The sequence below is a fragment of the Corvus moneduloides genome, chromosome 1, assembly GCF_009650955.1.
Source record: "Corvus moneduloides isolate bCorMon1 chromosome 1, bCorMon1.pri, whole genome shotgun sequence".
NCBI classification, from domain to species: domain Eukaryota; kingdom Metazoa; phylum Chordata; class Aves; order Passeriformes; family Corvidae; genus Corvus; species Corvus moneduloides.
In genome coordinates, this window is record NC_045476.1 from 143592577 (window position 1) to 143617955 (window position 25379).

Genomic DNA, 25379 nt, shown 5'->3' on the forward strand with positions numbered 1-25379 from the left:
TAATTCTTATCTCACAGAAGATAAACAGTAATGAGTATTTTAGACCAAACCACCACACTAAATTGGTGTTTCCGCCCGGTTACAAACCCAACCCGCGACAGATCACTATTATAGCTCGTTTCTTTTGGAAGGTTCAAAAGAAAACTTTGGGGGATAATATGCAAAATTGTTTCTGGAAGAATAATGAGAATGATATTTATTGTATGCTTCCACATGAAACAGTACTCTTCTTTTATAAAAAGAGCTAAGGTACAGCAAACAGGGTGAAAATTTTAATTGGGTGTAACAAATTTGTCCTCACTTCCTGTGCATTCAGCAGAAAAAGTCAGACACAGGAAATGCTTCTCTTTAGTTACATAAGCAAGTACTTTGCTGCTGATTTAAATATCAATACCAAAAAACTACCTTCTATTGCTTTCTTCTAGTTAAGAACCTGTATGCATGACTTACTTTTCTTATGCAATGTATTTTTTTAACCTATACACTTCTTTTAAAAGCCACTGATCTGGTACTAAGGAAGATGATCAACTTTTCTGACTGCACAGTATGTCTTGATAAGAGAAATGCTAGTGGTAAAATTGAATTTTACCAGGAACCTCTGCTGTACAAATGTTCCTTCAGGACTCGTCTGCATTTTACTTATGATAACCTCAACTCCAAAATGCCATCAATTATTAAAGTAGGTATCCAAAATAATTTTTTTGCTACTCACTTTTGAAGTTTTGAGGCTTTTCAAAATATCCTTTAGAATTTTAAGTAAAACGAAATGCTTATGCTGTTGTGTTTAGCTAAAGAAATTTTTCAATTGTGTTTTGATCATATGGTGCAATTAGTTTATGTACAGAAACAGCACGTAATTAAGGAAGTTATGCTCTCTAATATTTTCATTTTTTCTTGGAGTTTAAAAAAACTCCAAGAAATTGTAAGGGAGGAAAGAAAGTCTGCAGATAACCTGTTAAAAAACCCCAGTAGTATACTTGAGGGTGTCTGCAATAAGATGCAAAGGATTTTTTTTGCCTTAAGTTATTGTTTCAAATGTAGCTCCAACTCTCATGAATAACAAGAAACTTCAGTGTATTAGCACTCTGCAGTGAACCATGTGAGATGGATTAGCAAGCCAAACTCATCTCCTAGTGAGCAGGGGTGCAATATTAAATATTATTCACAGACATCTGACACTAGGTGACATCTTTACATTTTGCAGTGCAGAAACCAAGTATTGAGTTGGTGGAGAGATTAAACTACCTTACTCTGGTTTTTTCTGCTCTGAGTAGTCATGCATGTAAGGTTTGTCTTTCTTCCTCCCTGCTCTCAAAGAAACCAGTGGTGCCCATCTAGTCAGCTGAGAGGTGTTTTTTAAATTAAGATGTAGACAGTGTTAATAAAAAGTAATCTCCATGCGTATGCACTGCAAAATGGTAAATGTTTAGGTAAGTTTTGAAGGGCATTTCTCAAGAATACAATTAAAAGTGTCACTCAGTTCGTGATACGATTCATGCAGCCCTAGGCTGCTGTCAGCTTGAGGCTGGGAGTTCAACGTGTCCAGTTTGTCAAGTGCCCTGTATGCCTTTGGTTACTTTACTGTGTGGGAACTGTAAGCATTTGGTTACTTTGAGCAAATTTCAGGATTTGTGGATATGGCAATGACCATATGAGGATTTATCCGGCTAAGAAGAGTCACAAAATGCTGCACACAAATGCCTGGTGGTATGCATGTTTGCAGAAGCTTCTTTTTCATGTGTGGATCTTGATTTATGCCAAGACTGATTCTTCATACTAGAAAGAAAAGCTTCTCCTCCCCCTCCTTTGTTCAGAATAGGTAGCAATTTTGGAAGTTTGCCTATTTTGAGTTTTATAAACAAGGAGCTGTGTATTCAATGATACTAGGACTTTTAACATTGTGCCTTAACTTCACAATGTATATGAACTCCAGTGATGATAAGGATTCTTCATATGACTGTCTTTAGCTTACCAGTTACAGGCTTAGGTTCTGTGGTGACGGTCTGCTGCATATACACAGTAAATCCTAATGTTAAAAAGCCTTATTCTTAAGTAGCCAAAGAGTTCTCTTAATTTTGGAGAAGTAATCTGTACTAGCTCATCCTATATGCTAAGTTTGGAGAGCAAAAGTTTGTGGCCAAATTACAAGTCTCTGACAGCGCACTTCAATGTAAATGCTGACAGTCTTCCATATATTTTAAAATTATATAGTTGTAAAAAATGATGATTGTTATTTTATTGCTTACAATTTTTAGTGGATACTGGACTAAAAGAAAACTCATGCTAAAATGCACTGTGATGGACTATAAACTTCTCTGGCCATCTTTGTTGGCCATTTTTTGCCTCTGCCCTATTTTAAGGCACGTGTTAGTTTGTTCTAAGATGTTTTAACTTCTTTTTTTAGTTTATATTTTGATTTTGGTTTTGGTTATGTTGCACATAGTTTACTTACTGGAGTTAAAAGTATGCCTAATGTTAGACAGTAATTTTGTTACAATAATTTTATTTTATGCAGCTCTTATTTAATGAAAGGTAGCTTTCTTATCTTGTTTGGCTTTGTCTTTATAGAATAAGCTCATACACAAAATAGCTGTTTTACAGCTAAAATTTTAAAGAAGTATAAGTTTTCATCCCAATAATTACAGTCTTTGCAAAGCTTTCTTTCATTTAGTGAAAAGCATGTTAACTGCATGTTTGAAATGGAATATTCAGAGGAGCCAGTTTTCTGCACTTCAGTTGGAATTAATTCTTCCCCTCATTACTTGGCCACTTGGAACAAAGTTTGGAGTGGGAAAGAATCAAAATGAAGGACCTTGTATATTAGAACAGTATATCTAGAGTTTCTTTAGCATGCAGAGATTTTAAAGAAACTCCATAATGAAAAGTTTAATCAGATGCTCTTACATCACTTATATGTGAGAAATTTTGTCAGCATCAACTTTAAAAAACAAATACAAAAGTGTTTCTGTATGTGTAAACATGTTACACTTGACTTTTCAACTGAAGATCTCTTGTGTGACCTCCCAAAGAGTGAATGTTTTCATTGTTTGCAGCCCTTTGCCTTCTGTTGTATTGCAAATCTCATTTTTGGAAACAGAATGCCCATAGCAGATGAATATGGAATTGTATGGTTTAAAAGTGGGCTTTACTGATGACAGAGCTTTGTTATTATTTGCTTTTGTTCTCTTTTCATATTATAGATTCACACATTAGTTGAAAGTTTGAAACTTTCAATCTCTGATCAGCAGCTTCCTATGTTTATACGTATAATGCAACTTGGGATTGCTCTTTATTATGGAGAAATAGGGAACTTCAAAGATGGGGAAAGTGAGGATTTGATTTGCCACACGAAAGATATTTTGGGAAATATCACAGGTAAATACAGCTTTTAATTTGTAAGAAGAAATGTTAAAAACGTGTTTCTTTGCTTTTTGTGAATGTAAATATCCAAGTCTAGTTCTTGCCAAGTATCTCATCAGTCTGCAGTTGTTAGAGGCAGTTCATTGTGCTGGGTAGGTATGCAGTGCTTTAATGTCTTTGATGTTATGTTCCATAAAGAATTCTGATGGTCTTAACTAAACTGATGTTAAATATGATCTAAGAAGACCATTTTAGGAGTTGTGACACAGTAGAGTACTTTGGATTTATCTGTCAATACACCATACAACAAGGCACCTTTTCATAAGCAAGTTTGAAACTGGCAGCAGCCACATTTGAGCTAAATAAGAGAAAAGCCAGTGTGCTTCTTAATTTCTTTGAAAATGGTGATTGAGAATAGATATATCAGAACTTGTTCGAAACAGCAAAGTATTACTTTACACTGTTTCCATAGTTTTGTCCTTTTACAGTGTCTGGTCTCAACTGCTTTTTATTTTCATATAACATGTATTCCCTCTTCTACATGATCTTTCATGGTAACTTGCTGCAACAGGATCTTTTCAGGAGCATTGCAGTGATGAGGGGTGAATTTTCTTTACCTTTGTGATTGTTTCTCATCTGCTGCTTCCCAGGCACATGGGGTGACTCTTGGGGTAATTCTGTGCAGGGCCTGGAGTTGGACTCGATGATCTTTGTGGGTCCCTTCCAACTCAGCATATTCTGTGATTTTGTGAATTTATTTAGAGATTTTTATTTTAATTTTAATCTCCTCAAGACAGAAGTTTTGGTTATCTTTCCAAGATTGGATTTGAATCTGGAGAAATAGGAAGAGAGATTTATCTCACCACCCAAGAGCGTGACAATATCTAGAAAATTCTTGGAATTTCATTTGAAGGTGACACAGCTCTCATAAGCTAGCCTTAAGTTTATAATATTTCAGCAGTTTGAAGCTTTGTGTAAACTATTTAATTAATTTTGTTCTGTTTAAGAAATATACCATTTTATTTTGCATTAGAAGACGATAATTTTTTCTTATTTTATTCTGTGTTACTGTCATCTCTGGTTTCAGAGAAATAGATACATGATTGATAAATGAAAGGAGTGGAAATTTTTTTTCCAAAATACAGCCTTCACTGTTGGTTGGCACAGATAACTGTTTCACTCTTATGTCAGATGTAGAATTCTCTGTAATGTTACTGCTCTGTGGAACTGAGCAAACAAATAAGATATCTGTAAATAGTTCTCTTGTTTTCTCTAAAGCTTGGTTTTCTGCACTAGAAACTCTGCATTGCAAGAAAGGAGAAGTTCATTACACAAGACTTATGATTAGAAGTAATTAATATTCTGGAAATATTGGCTTAATATTCTGCTGAGACTTAGAAAGCATACAGGTTTTAGAAAAATGATTAGTGTGTGTTTTAATAACATTACATCTAACCAATGTTTTGTACTATTTACAGGAGTAAGTGTGAAGGAGTTTTCTCTGAAGCACTGCTTTCAGACAGAGGGTTGTCTTTGTATCATGAATATCTTTCTTTTGTTGGCATGAAATTTCCCCTAGATTTGGCTAAATATTCATGCTGTAGAGGATTACAATGTATTTAGAGTTGCTTGAATTTCATACCTGCATTCCTGGAGTCAATAAGGCAACTAAGGCCATTTGAATACAGGAAAGATGCAGGAAGAATAGAAAAATCGTATGAGTCAATATGAGAATAGCTGGGATGGGTAAGCAATGAGTTTCAGATAAAAAGATATAAGGATTAGAGACAGAGTAACTGGGTAATGAGAAAACTGGAATGAAGCTTTAACTGTGGAAGAGGACAGAAGTCAGCAGAGCCAAGCGGGTTTTACTTGGCTTCTTTTGGTTAAGGTGTGAAATTAAGTGGTGAAACAAATACAGTTTAAGCAAAGGTTAATGTTAAAAGGCATCTGCCTACAAGTATTCAGTCTCTTTTGCATCTAGAATTAAATTTGAGATTCTTACATCCAAATATGTGTAAAATTTTTGGTAATCCATCCCATCATCCTTATTTTTAATGTATACCTTCAGGAAGATTGAATTGCAATTGCTGTTGATCAATCCCATTTGCATTCTTTTGAACAAATGTGAATATTACTTACTAGCTTTCCATAAAACAGCCATCTAAAAAAGAAATAATAGAATGTAACTTCACACTGTTGTACACAAGATTTTTCAGAGGGGTCAGTGATTAGAGTAAGATTGCAAAAGAAGAAATCCGTAATTTCCTACGCAATTTTTGTTCAGCTATGCTGTGCTCTAACATGATCATTGTACTTGATTATATGAGCATATGTATTTGACAGAACTATCTCCTTCGGAGCACAAGACAGATGGCAATTGTTGGATGGCCAAGCCAGAGATGTAGAAGTAGTTTTAGAAGCCCATTTCTATCTTCACTGCAAAATATTTTGCTACGCAGAGGCTAAATGGTCACTCCATTTATGCTTGTTTCCAGTGTCTTAATTGTCAGTTTGCAGTGCCTTCTTCAGTTTATAGCAGTCAAATTCTGAATGAGGAAATCATCTATATTATTTAGTGATACAAGAATGAACATCTACAGTTCTGTCCTTGAAGTATGTACTAAATTTCGCTCATGAAGTTTCATGGCTGATTCAATGAGATGAAAATTTGTGCTATTGCCAGCAGGGATAGTGATGCATTTCTTCCTTCTTCCTCTAGTGCCAGTACTTGTATTTGTGTAGCCACAGGCTAAGCTGGATCACCTGTGCCTGGCTGAAAACTAATGCAGACAGAGGAATAAATAAATAAATAAGTACCAAGAGGGTAATTTTCTGCTGGGTTAATTCCAGATTTATGTTGAGAGATACCAGTTCCCAGACTCTTATTACAGATAAATACCTCAAACCCTTCAAAAGAAAGTAAATTTCTGAAGATCGAACTTGATTTGAACATGCAAACAATGAGATGCAGTCACACTGCAATCTTGTAATATATATAAAATATATTTGTTAACTGGAATCACTGCCCTGCGTTATGGATCAGGATTGTTCCAATGTGAACTCGCTGTGGATGGCTAGAAAGAGTGGCTATAGAATTCTGATGCAGAGTAACATTTTGTCCTTTAACAAACTCATGTATGTGAAATAGGGTTTTTGTCATTATGGTTCACTATCCTATATGTTTGCAGGTGATGAAGTGGTTAGTGTAGTTAATTCAAAGCAAAGAGATTTTATGTTTCCCAAGTACATACTCCCCTTCATATATTCCTTGTTATAAAGGAATTTACGTTGTATTTATATTTGAAGTGTTTAGAGGATGTTGAGTGTTGCTTATGAGGCTGGTAGGCATTTCCTCTGAAGTTTGGTGGTTATATAGTGGCTGTAGTAGTTTTAATTTAGTGATAGAAAATAGATACATCTTCCTCTTCAATTTTCTGTCTCACAGTACATAGATAGAGGAGCCAGGCTAAAATGGTGCTGATTTTAATGGTTTCCAAAAGATTAAAAAATATAATCCAAACTATTACTTGGCATATTTTGGTGTTGTCTCTGTGTACTGCCGAGAGGAGTATGCTAAATGATGGCTGAATTTTATGGCCAAGTAGACCAAATGTTATGGATGGCCCAGGGTCTACACATGTGCCTTTTTTTCAGTTTTTGCCAGACCTTCCACCATTTCTTTTGTGCTTGCCAACACCAGTCTGTGCTAACTACTTGAATCATGCTTCTTATCAGTTTTTTTCCTTCTATAGCTGGCAGTTCTTCCTCTTGGCTTTTTCCAAGATTTTACATGCACCTCTTCTGTATTTGCTGTGTTTCAATATTTATGTTTGGATTGAAATCTGATCCCTGAGACTTCTGTGAAGAGAGCAGAAAGGAAACTTGCATGCCTTTGTGGGAGGAGGTGTCCTTGCCTCTTGAGCATGTGCAGAGAATTCTCATGAGTGTTTTTTATTACTCTTTCTTCCAGTATGCAAGTATAAATAGAGTAAAAGGCTAAAGACTAATTAGACTAAAAAGGTCTAAAACTTGTAAGAATGGGATCTCTGAGTTTAAAAATAGGTAAATAGAAATTGAATATGCCTATTTCTGTTCTCAGTTAAATGATTCATTAAACATACCCTTCACCTACAGGAACAGTACTGCATCCTGTACTGCCTGTAGTAATTCTGAAGTATTTAATAGCCCTCGTGAGTCCCATAAGAGTGGTGATGAAACCAGATAAAAGCTTTTTGTGCTCTTTGTACATGCAGTTTTACCTACCTGTTTGGATCATGAGTCTTAGACTTGAGTCTTTGGGGGAAGTTCTTGTTTTGCTCTGTGTGCTATCTCTAATAATTTTCACAGAAGACCAACATTTTGACTTTGGCTCACAGATGGATACCAACTTTTTTGAGCGTAGATAAATTTGTATCTTAGAATATTTGAAAAGCTTAGTTTTAAACGAAGGAGGTCTGCAACCTTAAGTTTTTTATCTGTGCTGTATTTACGTTTTTTTGCATTAGGCTGTTGCAACTGAAGTACTTTTGAATTTTATTTTAAAATTGGAAACTACAAGATCATAATATATCATTATTTAGTAAGGTTTAATTTTGCAGCTTTAGAAGGTTTTTAATGGAAGAAGCCTTGAAAGCTTGTGGTATAGATGGCAAATTCTGGTCTCACTGCAGATGTGTGATACTAGAACTATGGCAAAGACCCTTAATATTTTTTGGAGGAAAATGTTAAGACCCTTAATATTTTTTGGAGGAAAATGTTAATGAATCAAAGAAGTGTTTGAAAACTCATATTCAGTATTTTAAAATTTCTACTCACTTTCTATGATTATAAGCCAAGTACCAGTGAATGCTATGTGGAATACTGTCCGAGATAAATTTCACATACCATAAATATGAGTTTAATAAATAAATTTTCAAATATGGTTTATCTGAAATTTAACTAGGTTTTTGTTTTAAAAGGCACAGATGATGAAGCAAGCTTAGTAATGCAATATCCTGCACAGTATACTAGTCAAGATCCTTATTTACATCAAGATGATGACCAGCAGCAAGGATGGGTTTCTTGGGCTTGGTCTTTTGTTCCTGCTATTGTGAGTTATGATGATGAAGAGAATGATTCTAGTGGAATTGATGATGGAACAGCAGAACAGCAGAAATCTCAGTCCCTCAAGGATCCTATTATTTCAGTTGGATTTTACTGTACCAAGGCAACAGTGACTTTTAAGGTAAATATTTCTCTGTGTTATAAAGGATTCATTTGACTTGTTGGGGAAGTGCATAAAGATTTTCTGAGTGTTTGTATATTGTTTGATTCAAGACAAATATTGTTGGTATTATGATGGGAGTAATATATTAATGAGTAACAGGAAATGTGAATGCTGAAAGTTCCTCTTCCATTACACTCGACTGATAATGGCAATGTGAGTCGGTTTTGTTATTTAAGCTAGAATTTGAGTGTGAACTTTGTAATATTTCAAGTAAACTACTTAATTTACTTAACACTTCTTAATATTTTTTGATGTGAGAAAAAGCCTAAAGGCTTTCTATAAATGTTTATTGCAGTATTCTATCCATCTAATGTTTATACAAGTAGGTATTTTTTAAATAAAAATTTTAGTTTATAGTTTCATAGAAGTAGGATTTGAGGAGTTTTTAGTGACTACTCTTTTTTTGGATGTTGTGTGTGAAAATATGAATTTAACTTGATAATGTTGGATTTTTTTTCTATAGGTTGAAATTGCATTGAAGAAAAAAAGATAAATAGTGCATATAGTCTGAGCTATAAACTGTGTATGTAGAGAAGGATTTAAGTATTACCTCTAAGCAAAGCTGAAAATTGTTGCTGCCCTTCTCTCTAATATTTTGTAAGCTTCCAGAAGGGAATATGGAGAGTGAATAAGATATTGAGATGTACTGACAGAAATTAAAAATTAAGGTACTGAATTAGCAGAATACTTTTAACATGTGTCAAATTGTATGCAAGCAATTTTATGTGCATAACTACACAAAGTGCCTCTTGGCTTTACAATTAAGCATGTATTAAATCAAGGTCAGAACTTTGGCACAGAGTAATTTAGGGTTATTTTTATGACTTTGAGCCTTTCAGATGAACTGCAATACTTTCATAACTCTCATACAAGAACTATGTGCCTGATTATATACCCGATACCATCAGGAGCTCCCTGTCCCTTTCTTGCCTGTTTGGCTTGACATCTGTGCACAAGAGTGTTGTATGGGGCTTTATGCCTAATTTAGCAGGTTTTTTTTTGTGGTGTAGAATGGCATTTAGCTGCTCAGCAACTGTTACAAAGGGTAAGACAAGTGACTTTGGAAGCTGTAGACATCCTGTGGGGAGGTTGATGTTTTAAGCTTCAGCCTCCTGAAAAATTTGGTTGCAAAATTTGAGGATATCAGCAGCATTCAAGCATTCAGTCATGTTCTTTTGTGTCAATCTGCTTCAGCCTTCATTAAAAGAGGCTAAAAATAAATAATGGAATGTTTTTTTCCCCTCCATTTATTGTATCCTTGGGAAACCACTTGAAATGTGAACAAGCCATTAAAACTCAAATTTCTCATTTATCACGGCTCAGCATCTTCTTTTGCACTGTCATACAGTAGTAATTTTGTGCTCTCGTTCCTCGTGCAAGAAGACTCCTTAAAAATATGAACTTCTTTTTTGAACATGTGTTTTGCTAGAGAGAGCTTTCCTAATGCTTCATTTGCAAGTTCACACATTTTATATTACGAAGTGATTAAAAACTACTTAAAATGTAACAGTTTGCATTCTATAAATTTTAAATGTGATGTATGATGCTAATATGGTGACAGAAGGAAAACAGAATTCATTGTTCTGCTTGCATGCAAAGAATGTATGGAATTAATTTGTGGTTTATCTTTTGGTTAAAAAATAAGGTCAAGTTTCTGCATTAACATTTTGAATAGTTGGTATCATTCCAGCTAAAAATTATGCCAAATTAAATGTACCGTTTTCTAATAATGGTGAAAACTATTCTTGTAATTTCTGAGTTCTTTTAATCAATTAATTGCTTTTCCTCTACAATAATTGCACACAGGTGAAGGGTGATCAGTGATTCTTTTTAATCCAATTTTCTTGGACATTTGGGTTACAAAATTTTGAATTGAAACAGCATCCATGTATCCAGTCATGAAAATAAAAGTGTGTAAATATTCCTTTATAAAAATTAGAATTTGAAGTATTTAAGCTGTTCAACATAAACTAACTTGTGTTTTTTCATGCCAAACATAATATATTCAATATTGCGTTTGTCTTTTCTTGTTTTTCTTAGCTGTAGGTTAAGTGCTTTTTAACCTGTATGCGTTTTCCCATTTTGAATTTTTTTATCAAAATCATGCAAGAAATGTAAATGCATGTTGCTCTCAATTGCATTGACGTGAAACAAAAAGGAGTATGGTTGTAATCAAAATGTGTCTGTAATATTACCATATTTAATTATTTTCTGGGAATAATGAATAAAGTATTAATGGATTTTTACAGCAGTTTATAAGCTCATTTGATATTAATAATGCAGCTGTGTATCTGTTTCATCTTTTCACAGTTTCTCTTTAGATAAGCAAACTAAAAATACTATAGTGGATTTTAAACATTCTGTTATAGCATATTTCCACCAGAAGTTGAATATGAGACATTCCAGTATGGATAATGTGTTTCAGCTGTTTAATTGCACCTGTTTCCTGACAGTTAATATTTTTTTGCCCATAGATTACTTTGTCTTTATCAGTTCTGTGTTTTAATGACAGTACTGCTGTTTAATAATAATATTGACTTTTATAAGGTGTTTATCCTGTTGTTCTGTAGCTCACTGAAATGCAAGCTGAAAGTAGTTATTACAGCCCTCAGAAAGTAAAATCCAAAGAAGTTATATGCTGGGAACAAGAAGGAACAACAGTTGAGGTAACTTTCCATTGACAGGGCTTTTTTGATACATTATAAGTAATATACCAAATAGTTTCCAATAAAATATTTTTTAATTATTGTGTTGCTGACTTTTCATATTCTGTCATACTGGATGTCTTTATTGTAATAATCATGTAGATATTAACTCTCTAAACTTCGATACTGTAGTGGTTAAACACTAATAATCCCTTCCTTTTAAGTGCTCTGTATGATTGGTGTTTATTAAAACTCTAAATTTATAAACTAAGCATATTTTGCTTCATTTTTGTCCATCTTCTCTATTTCTTGTGGAGTAGAAGTCTTAATATTTATCACTTTTTTTTTTTTTCTCACTAGGTCCTTATGAAAGGTGAACTTTTTTTTGATTGCCAAATTGGTTTTGTTGGTTGCCAAGCTATGTGCCTTAAAGGAATTATGGGAATTAAAGATTTTGAAGAGAATATGAATCGGAGTGATGAAGTGAGTATGTTGAAATATCAGTTGATTTGCTGAAAAGCAATCCTGTTATCCTTTATTAAAATATTTCATAGTAAAATTGGAAAAGACTGATGTTACCAATTGTGATTTTTGGATGTTACTGTGATCTAGAACTCAATGTCCATTCCTTAGAGTTGAAAAGAGAAATTCCTCAGACTGAGAAGAGGCAGAACATAAGACTTATTTTTTCTTTTTGGGCAATAACCCATTGTTGCCTTTGTTGGCATACTTTGATTTTGTATAACAAATTAAAATACATTTGAAAATCTTTGCAAGTACTTAAATCAATAGAAGATTGGAAGGGAAAAAATGTGAACACTGCGTGCTGAAGATAATAGACATGTGGTACAAATACTGAATGAGTGTCTTACCTCACTTTTCAGTAAGATTGAGAGCAGTATGACGTGAAGGAGTGAGACAGTATTAATTTTTGTATTTTAAATAGATGCAAATCTTCAGTTGCCTAACACAAAATCAGGTATCCTTATGAACTACTTTAAAAATATTTAATGAAGTGTTACATGAAATTCTGAATTCAATAATAATGATTTTTAGTTGAACTGTCGAAAGAATAGTGCCCTGTAGATAGAAGAGTATTGGGGAACAGCAACTATTATCTATGTTTAAATAAAAACAAATAATGCAGCCAAGAAGAGACCTGTTAACTTGGTGCTAGTGCCCTGTGAAGTCTTGGAAAGTATTTTAAAGAGAAAAATTAAGAATGTGAAAGAAAATACCAAGTGCCTATATTTATGTCAAATATCTCCTAATGTGGGAAATCATATACTGTACTGTGATAGGTATGATGGGGCAGCTTCTTATCTTTGCCCTGTGAGAGCGTCGTGGGTCGGCATGCATCTCAGTTGTTTCTGTATGCAGTGCAGAAAACAAGAAAATATCCTTACACGGCTGCTGAGTATGACATTGTTGGGATTTCAGGGATGCAGTGGGACACACTACATGACTGGTGTGCTGCAGTGGATACATATAGGCTTTTCCAGAAAGAAGGGGTGGGGAAGCAAGGGTGAGCCAACTGGAAAAATGCTATGCTGGCCTTGTTAAGGACAAGGGAGATGTGGTTGGGCATGTTAGGGTAGACAGCCACTTTGTCTGTGGAAACTGACATTGTCAGGTATAAAATTGTGAGAGAATTGATTTTTTTTTTTTAGACTGAGGTGGGTGGGTAAGCAAGAGAATTTCACAGAATCATAGAATATTCTGGGTTGCAATGGACCCAGAAAGATCATCAAGTCCAGCTCTTAAGTGAATAGCCCATACAGGGATTGAACCCGCAACTGTGGCATTATTAGCACTATGCTCTGACTAACGGAGCTAATTTCCTTTAGGCTAGTTAATAAGGGACATTTGGAGTTTTATTCTTACTCATTTTTCTGCCACTCTCTGGTCTAATCCATGCTTTGTGACAGTGGTGGTGATACTACTTGCCTGTCATCTGTGTACTGCTATGGTTGTGGGATTGTGCCTTTCATAAAGGTTCTGGCTCTGCCTGTGATTGAGAATAGATAGTTGGAAAAAATAAATCTCCTAAATAACTTACTTGGATTAATAACTCGTTAGGAAAGTTGTATTGATTTCAGAAGGATGGAAGTCTGGGAGAAGGCATGTTAAAATCTAGATGAATAAAGAATGATAATGCAGCAGTGAGGTCATACATGGGAAAAAACTGATTGTCTTGGAGGGGATGGATGCAGCATCTGAAAGGATTGTTCAGCCAGAAATGGAGTATGCAGTTTGTGTATACTGAAGAGGATGGGGCAGGATTTGGAGCAACAATGATCTGAGGTTATTTGCTGTTAAAATGCAACTGGTATGTTCTGTATCATGAGTTGTATAATATTCATTAGCTCAGGCCATTTTTATTGATTTGAAAATGGGGAAGGAGTGGACAGGAGCTTAGCCTTAACAAATAAAGTTAATTTCATTGTTTTATCTTCATTCATAATGGAATACGCTCTTGAGGGATGCCACTCTGTGTGTTATTTATGTGTTATGACAGAATTGAAATTGCTCTGTTAACTTGACTGTGTATTTTTTTTCCTCTCCTGCCTCACTTTCTACTGCTTCATGAAGGAGGCATGCTTCTTTAACTGTGGAGAAAATTTGAGTGCAAAAGGAATGACATACCTTACCAATTCACTATTTGATTATAGAAGTCCAGAAAATAATAGTATTCGTGCAGAATTCATACTGGATGCAGCTCATCATAAGGTCAGAGAATTACACTTTTCTTACAGAATAATTTCCAATGCTCTCTCATGGATTTCTTATAATTATTTAGATCTGTGTACTGTTAGAGGACTGAATTCTCTTTACTTTTTCACATTTAGCTGAATCTTACTTTGTAGCTGGCAAAAAAAAAAAAAGTAAATCTGTTTGTGTTAAAAAAAAAAGACACCCACAAAAACCGAGCCAAAGAAAGAGCCAAACTGAAAAAACATGTCCAGAAGAAACCTCAAACTCCCCAACTCCCCTCCTGCCCCAAAACTGAATTAATGTCATAGTTTCCAAAAGCAGTAACCACAGAACATTTTAAGAGGAAAAGAGACACATGAGAGAATACTACCAAAAAGTCAAGCTTTACCAGCACATATTTTAAACCCAAACAGTAAGTAGTCTGTGGTCTTCAAGCTAAGAAGTGCTGGCAGATTTGGACAGTGTTAATTCTATTGTTTGTGTCCTGTATTTGTCTACTCAGAGAAAATTTTGCTAATTCTGCCTTCTGTGGAAACAAATTTTCAGTCACCTCTAGTCTCTGTTGTTGTAAATTGTGCAGTAAAACTTCATTCCCTGGTTGTCTGCAATTATTAAACTGGTTGCAATGACCAAGGTGGTCTTTTCCAGGTGTGTTCATAGGTGGAGGTCTGTGCTGTTTATTGTACAGATAAGCCATTTACAATTTGGAATGTATCTAATTTCCTTTTAATTTAAATTTTACTATTTTCACCTTTTTAGTACTATTGATGAAGTGTAACCCTGAAGAATCACATGAGAAAATGAAATTAGTAAAATCACAAGTACTTAAATTCAGACTTTTCCTATAGTTTGTTTTAGTTTTAAGCTTTACTCTGGGTTTGGTCTGTCTTCAATGCTTTTACAATTTGCCTATATTTTTGGCAAGAGAGGAAACAAATTTGCTGCTAATGTATTGTATTATGTATAAATCCCAATGTTGGCATAAAGTCTTGATAAGTTTCCTGCTGTTGAAAGATAAAACCACAATATTCCTTGAATAACAATGCCGAACTGAATGAGCTGAAGTTTTCAGTGTATTTAATTAGGCTGATGTGTTGCATGTAAGAGGTCAAATGAAGAATATTTACTTCATTAAAGGTACTAATTGACTAGATGTTATTGATGAATTGGTCAGCATGTCCACAGGAATTATGGATGTGCATTTGTGTGGCCTCAAATGGAAGTTACATTACCTATCAGAAAGGTGAATTCTTTAGGATGACCTCTGTCCTTTGCTTTGATAAGCCTTTCCCTGTGTTGATGCACAAATCCAAACATGAATATATCTCTCTAATACCAGTCTATCAGTTGGTAGTCTCAAGATTCTTTCCTTATACAACATTTTCTTTGTTTGCTTTGCTTTGTTGGTAGGAGACATACACAGAGATAGCTGGAATGCAGAGGTTTGGGGCTTTCTACATGGATTACTTGTACACAATGGAAAGCACCAGTGGCAAAGGTACCTTTTTTTTCCTTTGTTTACCCTGATAAATAATAGAAACAAAGACTTTTAATGCCCAGATGGTCCTTGACCAGCTGTCCTCTAACTTACCTTAGATTTACCATTGGGATCATCATTAAAATGCTTCATCTTCATTGATGTCTTTCACAGGTTGGTTGTTTAGGTTAGCTGTTGATTGTTGGTATTCTTCCTTTTTTATTTTTCTTTTCCTGCATAAGTAATCATAATGATATTTTTTATAGCCAGTTGCTAAACTGAAAGTAATTCTTTTGTAGTGTTCATGAAGTATAATGTCTTTTTTTTTTTTAAAGTTACTGACTTTGCATGTAAAAAAATATCTTTTAAGAAACTGGTTGAAGAATGAGATTGATTATATACTTGGCACAGAAGATGAAAAGGACTATTGCTTTTCTTCTATGAAGAAAAACTCAAGGATGCAAGATAGTGTGAAGAATTATCTTTAAATAGATGTATCTAAACAATGTGATGAGCAAATATTAGCCTGAACCATGTGCACATAGATACTGGCCAATTCTAAATAATTTTTGAGATTCCTATCAATTCTTTTCTAAGTCTGAGAAGTGATTTTAATGCAGTAAGTATACCTAGTTTTGCAGTGTCACAAAAGCTGGGACAAAGGAGTTAATCTATCAGCAAGTAGTATGTTTATATTTTTAAACATATTCTTAGCATTAATTGTGATATAATTTCCCCCTCACTCCTCAGTAGGCTGTCATCTACAGCTGCTGCTCTGCAGTTTTATTGTCAAATTAATAATATCTTCTTCCCTATCTGTATTTATTATTGTGAATACTATTTCTCTGGATATCTGTTGGGAACTTCTTGCTATTTTGTGACTGAATTTATCTTCATAGTCCACAGTCCTTGCTTCGTAGTCCAATTCATCTGGATTTTGGTTTTTTGTGTTTCTATTTCTGTGTAAGAGAAATCACAACTCCTGATGTTCAGTTGTGTTTTCTTGACTTGGTGGACATTAAGGCTAAGAGTAGTAGGAAAGAACCTTCCAGTTTCCTGAGAGGATGGATTGTAAAAAACTCAGAAAAATAAGTAAATGATGCTGTTGCCTTCAGCAGTAGAGGCATACACCAGGAAATTTAACAGTTCTTTCCTGACTGAGGCTTTCCTCTGTACCATGAGTGTGGAGTGAAGCTCTGAAAATGTACAATTAAGAAGATGTCTACTGCAGACATCTTCTAGTATTAATAATGATATAATGTTTAATTGCACATTGAACTCCTATGTAGAGAAGTTGAAAACCTCAGGTAAGCCTTATCTCCTCTTTGAACCTTAGTATAGAAATTAAAATATGCACAGACTATGTGCAATATGAAGAAAAATTGTTTTTGTGGAGTATTTTGTCTTGTTTCTCTGAATGCATAAGGAATGTTATGATCATATCTCTTCCTGACTTTTAATTAACCCTTTTCAGAAATTACTGAACTTGGAAGGACTTTTTTCTTTTACTCAGTGCCAGGCTACTCATATTTTTTGGCTACATTTTTCCCTCCTTAGCTTCTCCTTTTTTTTCTTCCAGAATGCTTTCTCAGAGCCTTGGCTTCTATTTGCTCCATCAGACACTAGGAAAACACCTCACAAAATGTATCTTGGTTTCCTATCAAGTCTTTTTTTTCAGTATTACTTCTTTAGTTTCAGCAACCTGGCTGCGTAAAAGAACGGAATAATTAATTTTTAAATAGTTTAAATGGTTGTTGTTTCTCTAGAGCCAAGAACTTAAAATCTTAAGTTTTCAAATAGTTTTATTCCTCAGAAAAGCAAATGTGATGCTTTCTGCTAGTAATTTTCTAGCTAATTTTTCCATATTGTGGGCTAAATGCATAGTTGTTAAATAGAATATAAATGAATAGGTGTAAAATACTTATTTAAGATGAAGGTATAAATATGTTAAGATTTTGAAAACAGTATATATCTGCTGTATTTTTAATGTGTTGTTTATATGAAAGTTTGCATTTTACTATTTATTTTGGTATAACTGTTTTTAGTTACAATTAGTGCACACCACATACCACAAAAAACCTAACCCAACTTAAGTCATAGGAGGCAGTTACTGTGATTGTAAGATTTTTATCTGCCAAGGCAATTTTGGTTTGACACATTCTTTGCACCTTTAACCTTTCCTGAAGCATAGGATTACTGATTAAACCACAAGTGCCTCCTGGATAACATTAACCCTTAGGAATTTTCATCTGTCACTTACAGAAGTGCATTAATCAATTTCAGTATTTTGAATGAAAGCAAGATAGTTATGCACAGTAGTCTTATTTTGAAATTCTGTCTGTCTTCCCCTTCCTTTATTTTTCTGGTTTTTTGCTTCGTATTTCAGTGCAGAACAATTTACCCGAAACATTACGTAGCCTGTCAGTTCCCTGACCACTGATTTGCATGACCTACAGACCTAGCAGGGCATGCTGTTGAAGTTACCTTTTGTTTGTAATGTGTACCTCTCTGCTTTGCTGGCAAGTTTATGATGCAGCACTCATTTTGATATTTTTTGTTGGTTAGAAGTAGACATGTGATTTCCAGAGAGCTTGAAAACTCAGTGGTTGAAAATTGGCTGTCTTTATGCATCCATGAAGTTTCAAGTCACCTGTGATCACCTACTTCTGTAGAACCAATAGATTTTGTGTCCCATTCTCTTTGCACTTAGTTGGAATTATATGGAGCTGTTCCAGAAATTGGTTTGTATAAATTCTGAAACTTAGATATCCTGTTCACATACATACAATATATACAGGCAAGTCTGGTTTTTCTTCTTTAAAAAGGTAGGCTGTTACTACTTCTGGATTTATTATTTTTGGACTTATTATTTTTTATGTGATGTTACAGTTTTTTACACCTTTTGGTAGTGTTCATCTGAAGTGAATACCATGTAGAATTGGAAGGATAAAAGTATGTATGTTAACTGCCTATAAAATAAATGCACAAGTCTGTAAGCTGGGTCTTAAAAAAATCTTTTTCAGGATTTATTCAAAAGGTTGTAACTCAGTTCCAACTGAAGATTTCAATAGGTTTTATAAGGTAGTGTCCTTCTGTCCTTTTATCTTTCTTTTATTGTTCTTTTTCTTCTCAGAAAAATGACAAACCAAGGGAAGCAGAGGCTATAAATGTTCTCACCATCAACTTCTGTTGAGCTTTTAAGGATAAAGTTAATTCTTCTGCTGAGTGTATAAGCCTCTAAAGACCTGCAGAGCATTAGGCCAGCTGTGCATCAAATTTGGCATAGTCTCAGTTTATTTGAGGACCTTTTTCCTCACCAGTGCTTAGAAGCAACAATGTTTTATGGAGTATGATTTAAACATAAGGGAAATAAACCCCTATCCTTGCTTCCTTTTCCCCCAAGTTCAACTTCCCTCAATATAAAGACTGTTTAGAATGAGTGCAGTGAAAAGAGTTCAGTAAAGGAGAGAGACAAAAGGGTAAATGACTGGATTCCTCTTGGGCAACCAGAAATCATAGAATTATTAAGGTTGAAAAGAACTCTTAAGTCATTGAGTCCAACCGTTAATCCAGCACTGCCATGTTCACCACTAAACTGTATCCCCAGGTGCCACATTCTTATATTTTTTGTACACTTCCAGGGATGGTGGTTACAATGCTTCCCTTGACAGCTTGTGCCAATGCCCGTAGCCAATTTCAGTAAAGACATTTTTCCCAATATCCAATCGAAACTGCCCCTGGTACAACTTGAGGCCTCCCATCTTGTAACTTCTTACACGGGAGAAGAGACTGACCTCCTGCCCCTGCTTCCAGGTAGATGTGGTGAGCAATAATGTCTTCCCTGAGCTCCTTTGCTCCAGGCTAAACAACCCCAGCACCCTCAGTTGCTCCTCATAAGTGTTGTGCTCCAGGCCCTTCACCAGCTCCATTGCCCTTCTGTAGTCTCAGAATCCGTTTAATCTTGATGTTTATTTTGTCAGACTGTTCATTTATGTAATGGTCAGCAAGACATTTAATGTTTAGTGCTTGTGTCAAAGCAATGAAGACACTTTCAAAGTGATCTATTAGGAAAAAAAATCAGAGTGAAGTTCTGCAAACTAAGTATGTTAGAGGGATGGGGGTATATTTTTACAAGTCATATGTGACAGGAAAACTTGAGCTTCTGAAATCTGCATGATTTAACTGAAGAATTTCCATGAAGTATGTTTAGAGAAATAGTCGTGCTGTTTGGTAGCTGATGAGTAGCCTGTATACAGTGAATGTGTGATTTTGGTCTACCTTATTACCCTACTTTACTAAACTACTCGTTTATCTCCGTTGGCTCTTAAAAAAAACCAGTCTGAGACATAATGATATAAGAAATTTTCTTTCTTGCTGCCTGTACATCAGTGAATGGGGGTAAATGTGAATGGAAGGAAAGGTTTATCTTAGTTGGCAGTCTGGTTCTTCTAACCTTGTCAAGGCAGCTCACCTTTCAAGGGCCCAGATCTGTCATGTGTCTTTGCACCACACCTTTTCCTTGATTATTAGGGATGGATATCTTGGTGACAAGCTGTAGAAAGTTTTGAACACCAAGGCTGTCACTGACATGTGGGGTTAAGTTGCCACAGAAGTATAGACACCTCCAAAGAGTCCCAAATTTGAGAAACAGGAAGTTCATGGAAGAGTTCCTAAGTTGTACTGTGCTTGGAAGCAAGGCAGAAATTTGTCCTGTTTGCTCTGCATTTACCAGGAATAATTTTGTTGAAACCTGTTAAACCAGTCATTGTATATTCATGTGTTATATTTGCATTGTTATATTTTTCTGTATGTTTATAAGTCTTTGATCACAGAATTTGAAACAGAAGTAGCTGATAAAAAATGTTATTATGTCCAATTGTTTTGTGTAACTTTTTATAAAACTTCTTGTAGTTTCTGGGAATCAGCAAGACCTTTCTTCAGTAAAGAGTGAAGATTTGGGAAATGTTCAGGAGATGTCGACAAAAAGCCTCATTGTGGGTCCACTCAATCTTCGACTGGATAGCAGCGCAGTACACCGGATAATGAAAATGATAGTTTGTGCTCTGGAACACGAGTATGAACCATACAGCAAAACTAAGCCAGGTTTGCTCCTATTGCATATACACAAATATACTAATTAAACCAGACTCCGTTTAGTGCTCTTGAAGGTGCAGCTTTCAAATAGTTAAAACTCCAAACCTCTTGGGGATTTTATGAGTCCAAAGAGCAAAATGTAAAATAAAGATAAAATTAGCAACAATATCCCCATCAGTGTTGGATATACTTTTGAGATAATTTCAGACACTTTGAAAGCCCTTTGTTTTAGTCATAAGCCTCATGTTGAGTAAGAATGGCTTATTTCATTGTCTACTCTAGCTTAATTTTGGAGTCTTAGAGAAGAAAGTATTCCTATTGGTGTTTATTAGTTCACAATAATAGTCATACAGGATGAAAATGCATGGAAACAAGTTATGGTAAACTGTTAAGATGGGTTTCTGAGAGCAATACAGATTTCAGGTAGAGAAAATCCAGTTAGTATTGCATTTAGCCTTAGGTAAAACCAGTGTGGAATAACATTAACTATGAAGGGGTGGGGGGAGCTTTGCACTTTTTGCTAGTCTCTAGGCATTTCTAAAACATCAACTTTATATATTTTAGTGAAACATATGTAATCTTGATTTATTGTAGATATTATGGATGGAAATAGAACTATGCCAAGCTCAGAAGAAATAGCATCACTGGAAGAATACATTCCCACTAGACTTACAACGTTCACTGTTCTTAAGTGTACAATTATAATCCCTGTGGCAGAATTCAATTTACTAGACCACTTGCTGCCCATAATCATGGGTGAGAAGGTATGTATGCACAGATAATAATTCAGTTCCTTATATCAGTATGTGCTATTCTATATATATATATATATATATGTATATATATATATATATATGTATATGCATTTTCTTACTGGCCTATTATTTCATGTGCTGGAGGTATCACTGAGTTCTGGAGTAGTTTGGTGCCCGTGAGCCTTAAATTCAGATACCTAAAAGGAGTGCTGTCTGACTAGTTAGACTTGGAAAGTGAAGGTCTTGTGTAAGGATAGGAAAAATACTTATGAATAAAAAAGATTTTAAAGCATCAAGCAAATGAAAAAGCAGTTGATCAGATCTTTTGATCAGAAGAGAACCTGTTGTGGAGGTCTTTGCAAGCTTGGTAAAGTGTGAAATCTTTTAATACATAGGCTTGACAGAGACTGCATAGATGTTAACAGCCAGCTCTCTGCTAGTTCCAGACAGGATGTCAGCAGGACTTGGGCATTTAACTGCTGAATGACTAGCTCAGAGAAACAGAAATTTCCTAACAGCCTATGTTAGTTTTATCTTTTGGATATGCGTAGTATAATGCCAGCTGAAGAATCCTATACTGGTTTTGTTCTTATAGGCCACCTTCTTCAATGCACAAAGCTGAGGTACTGTAGGGATAAATCTGTGGCTTGTAGTGAAGACTTGCAGTAGGTTTCTCTCATGCCGAAGGCTGGAAAGTGTTTTATGCATAAGGAAGGAGTGGGAAGAAGAGAAAGCCCCATCAAGTCTTGAGTTAAATTTCTAGGAATTTTTGTCCAGTATTTCATCTAATAGGCTGAGAGAGCTGTGATAGCTCATCCTGAAGAAGAAAATGCTTCGAGGAGACCTCACTGTGGCCTTTCAGTACCTGAAGGGGGCTTCTAAAAAGGAGGGAGAGGGAATTTTGTACAGGTAGATAATGACAGAAAAAGGGACAATGGTTTTAAACTAAAGGAGATCAGACTTAGTTTAGATGTTAAGAAGAAATCCATTATTCAGAGGGTGGTGAAGCACTGGAACAGGTTGCTCAGAAAGGCTTTTTCCTTTTTAGCACTTTCTAATACATTGCACTGAGTAGTGCAATGGGTGGTGGTGCTTTTCACCTTATGGGCATGGGCAGATGGTATCTTTATAATGGGAGAACAGTCCCATGTTTGTTGTAGGTTTGAGGCAAAGAAGTTGAATTCCAGTGAACTTTTTGGTTGGTGTACTCATTACTTGGAGTCTCAATTTACATTTCTTGAATGAAGCCAACCTTATTTAAAATAATGATTTTGAATTTTAGATTGAAAATTGTACATACATCAACTTATTGTCCTATTTTGATGCATATTTAATAAAATTTTTAGATTTGTAGTGTAATTTGGATTGGAAGAGATGTTTGGAGGTGTTTTGCAGGAGTTCAGTGTCCTGGTCAAAGCAAGAGCAGGATGTTCCAGGGGTTGCTCTGTCAAGCACTGAATTAGCACCTCTTCTGTCTCTCTCTTCTCTGTACCCTTCCAGTATGTCGCAGTAGATAGCAGTAGGATCCTTCTCTGGCCTTCTCCAGGCTAAATGACTTTAGTTGTCTCTGTTTCTCCTGAGACAGAGCTCATGTGCTCTAACCCCATAACCACTTTGTTTCCAACAAACTTATTCTGGTATGCCCATGTCCAACCTGTGCTGGATGCAGTACTCCATTTTAATGGATGCCATAAAAATAGACTTGGATGTCTAAAATTGTGGTATTTATTTTCTATGGAAAGGCATCTTCTTTTGCTGAGATACCTGGCATAACTGTGAATACATGACAGATGACAGTGTAAAGGCTAGATCAGCATGAGATTATTATGGTGATAGTGCTTTGGAGTGATAAAAAGGTAAACAAATATTTTATAGGATGAAATATTTTGACTTGGCATCGGCCAGCTGGCAGATGATTACCAGCTATTCTCACTCCCCTTCCTCAGCAGAATGGGGGAGAAGAATGGGACTGGTCAGGTGGAGGGGGAGATCATTTACCAATTACTAGTATGAGCAAAACAAACTTGTCTTGGTGCAAATAATTTAACTTATTGCTAAGAATCCAAATAATATATATCTCCTATCCCTCTTCTTCCTTCAGACTCAATTTCACTCCGTTATTCCCTGACTCTTCTACCTCCCATCCCACAACAGAGGGGGATGGAGAATAGAAGATGGGGGTCAGACTGTAAAGCTGATCTCTGGCACTCCCTCATTCTTGCACTGTTCTGCCTTACTGCAAGTCCTTCCTCCAGGCTTCAGTCCTTGAGGGAGAATCTGCTCCAGCATGAGCTCTCCTCAAGGGTGCAGTACCCTTCAGGGCATATCCACCTACTCCAGCATGGGGGCCTCCGTGGGCTGCAGTGTGGATGTCTGCTTTTGTGTTGTCTCTTTCATGGGCTGCAAGAGACTCTCTGCTCTGGTGCCTGGAGCACCACTGCCTCCCCTCCTTCTCTGCCCTTGCTTTTCATATCGCTGCTTCTCACTTCTTCTCCAAGTCTTTGCAGCCTGTGTGACATTTTTGCCCATTCTAAAATCTGTCTGCACAGAGGTGGCCCCAGTTTGGCTGAGGAGCTCAGCTGTGCCTTGTGGAGGGGCTCCTGCAGCACTGGCTGGAACGGGCTGAACCTGGCCTGGGACAGCCCCTGGTGTCCCCTCACAGAGGCTACCCCTGACTACCAGCACCTGGACACCTGCACCCAAGACAATTCCGGATAAAAAGTTGATTATTTTAAACTTCAAAGAAAATATTTTGAGAAGATTTGAGGATTCATAGTATAATGCCATGGTATCTGTAAATACTTTATTAGATGTAGATTCGCTTGCATGTTTGAGTAAGAACATACAGATATGATAAATAATACATCTGTAATATAATTATTACATGATTTTTCCCCCCTGCCCTAGAACTTAAGTGGACTGCTAAATGCTGCAAGTTTCCAGCCCCTGCGGCCTTTACCTTCCATCCGAATTTTGGTGGATAAGGTTAACCTGGAGCACTCAGTGCCGATGTATGCTGAACAACTGGTGCACGTGGTCAGCAGCCTTGGCCAGCCATCCGACAACCTGCTTCACTACTGTTACTCACACTGCTATCTGAAGGTAAATGAGGGCCTGAGATGTGTTTCTTACTGCAGTGTGCTGAAAAAAGATTGTGTACATATAGTTAATCCTAAGTGTTAGCAGGTTTCCTGTAAGAATGTTTTCAGCTAATCTAAAAGGCCATAGAGTAAACACATTTCACAGAATGTTGTTGTTTGGGATTGCTGCTTCTGACTTGAGCCAAGTGTTTTGTAATACGCACAGAGAGCTTCATGTGAGGAAACTGCAAACTGAAGCCCCAAGGTTCTTGTGACAAGACTGAATTAAAATAATTCAGAAAGAAACCTTTTTCCTCATCTGATAGAATGCTCTTATGATCCGTATATTGCTGTAAAACACACTTACAAACTTGATGGGATGTTAGCGGAGAAACCATCACTAGTAGTATTGATAGAGCAAAACCACCATAGTGAAGATATGCAATCAAGAACTGCTAACAAAGAACTTAATTGTTTTTCATTATAAGAGGACAGATCGCTGAATGTTCTCAATTAAAGATGCATTATATGAGAGGATCTCTTATTGTGAGGCTGAGGGAAGCCTATGGTATGGAAAACTATTTTGAGATGGTTCAGTTGGCATCTGCTCTGAGGAGGAGTTTTAAAGCAGGCCTTTCCAGCCTTTTTGGATGTGTTTAGGCAGTTTGAAACATTTTGGGTGCTACTAAAACATAAATATTTACTACTACTACTGTTAATTTTTCTCAATTTCCCAGTTATCTCTTCACTTCCATGCTGATATTTTTAGTAAGAATTTAATTATTTAAATCTTTATTATCTACATACAAGAAACTGTGTTCCAGAATTGCATGGCAAGCTTTCAGTATTCTGGGTGACATGTTTACCTTCTGTCACATTTTAAGTGATAGGAATTGCAGTACTGCAAGCTATCTGTATGTTTTTCAGTTTGAGAGGATTTTTTTTCTCTTCAGAAAACTTTTTAGTAGCAAAAGTTGGACATCA

At 35.8% G+C, this 25379-nt stretch overlaps 1 protein-coding gene across 10 annotated transcripts in view; it reads left to right on the forward strand.

The window, feature by feature from the left end:
• The window catches only part of VPS13B (vacuolar protein sorting 13 homolog B), a 436966-nt gene that overhangs the window by 53211 nt on the left and 358376 nt on the right, over positions 1 to 25379 (forward strand). For 8 of the 10 annotated variants that reach the window (XM_032130187.1, XM_032130207.1, XM_032130170.1 and 5 more), the window contains exons 6-15: positions 498 to 679; positions 3201 to 3375; positions 8322 to 8587; positions 11200 to 11295; positions 11635 to 11757; positions 13867 to 14004; positions 15400 to 15487; positions 20378 to 20569; positions 21155 to 21324; positions 24223 to 24417. In XM_032130187.1, coding sequence (XP_031986078.1) covers positions 498 to 679; positions 3201 to 3375; positions 8322 to 8587; positions 11200 to 11295; positions 11635 to 11757; positions 13867 to 14004; positions 15400 to 15487; positions 20378 to 20569; positions 21155 to 21324; positions 24223 to 24417 — 1625 coding nt within the window. Of the gene's footprint in view, positions 1 to 497; positions 680 to 3200; positions 3376 to 8321; positions 8588 to 9092; positions 9940 to 11199; positions 11296 to 11634; positions 11758 to 13866; positions 14005 to 15399; positions 15488 to 20377; positions 20570 to 21154; positions 21325 to 24222; positions 24418 to 25379 lie in introns of those variants that run through there. The other 2 variants (XM_032130215.1, XM_032130242.1) reach the window with 2 other exon arrangements.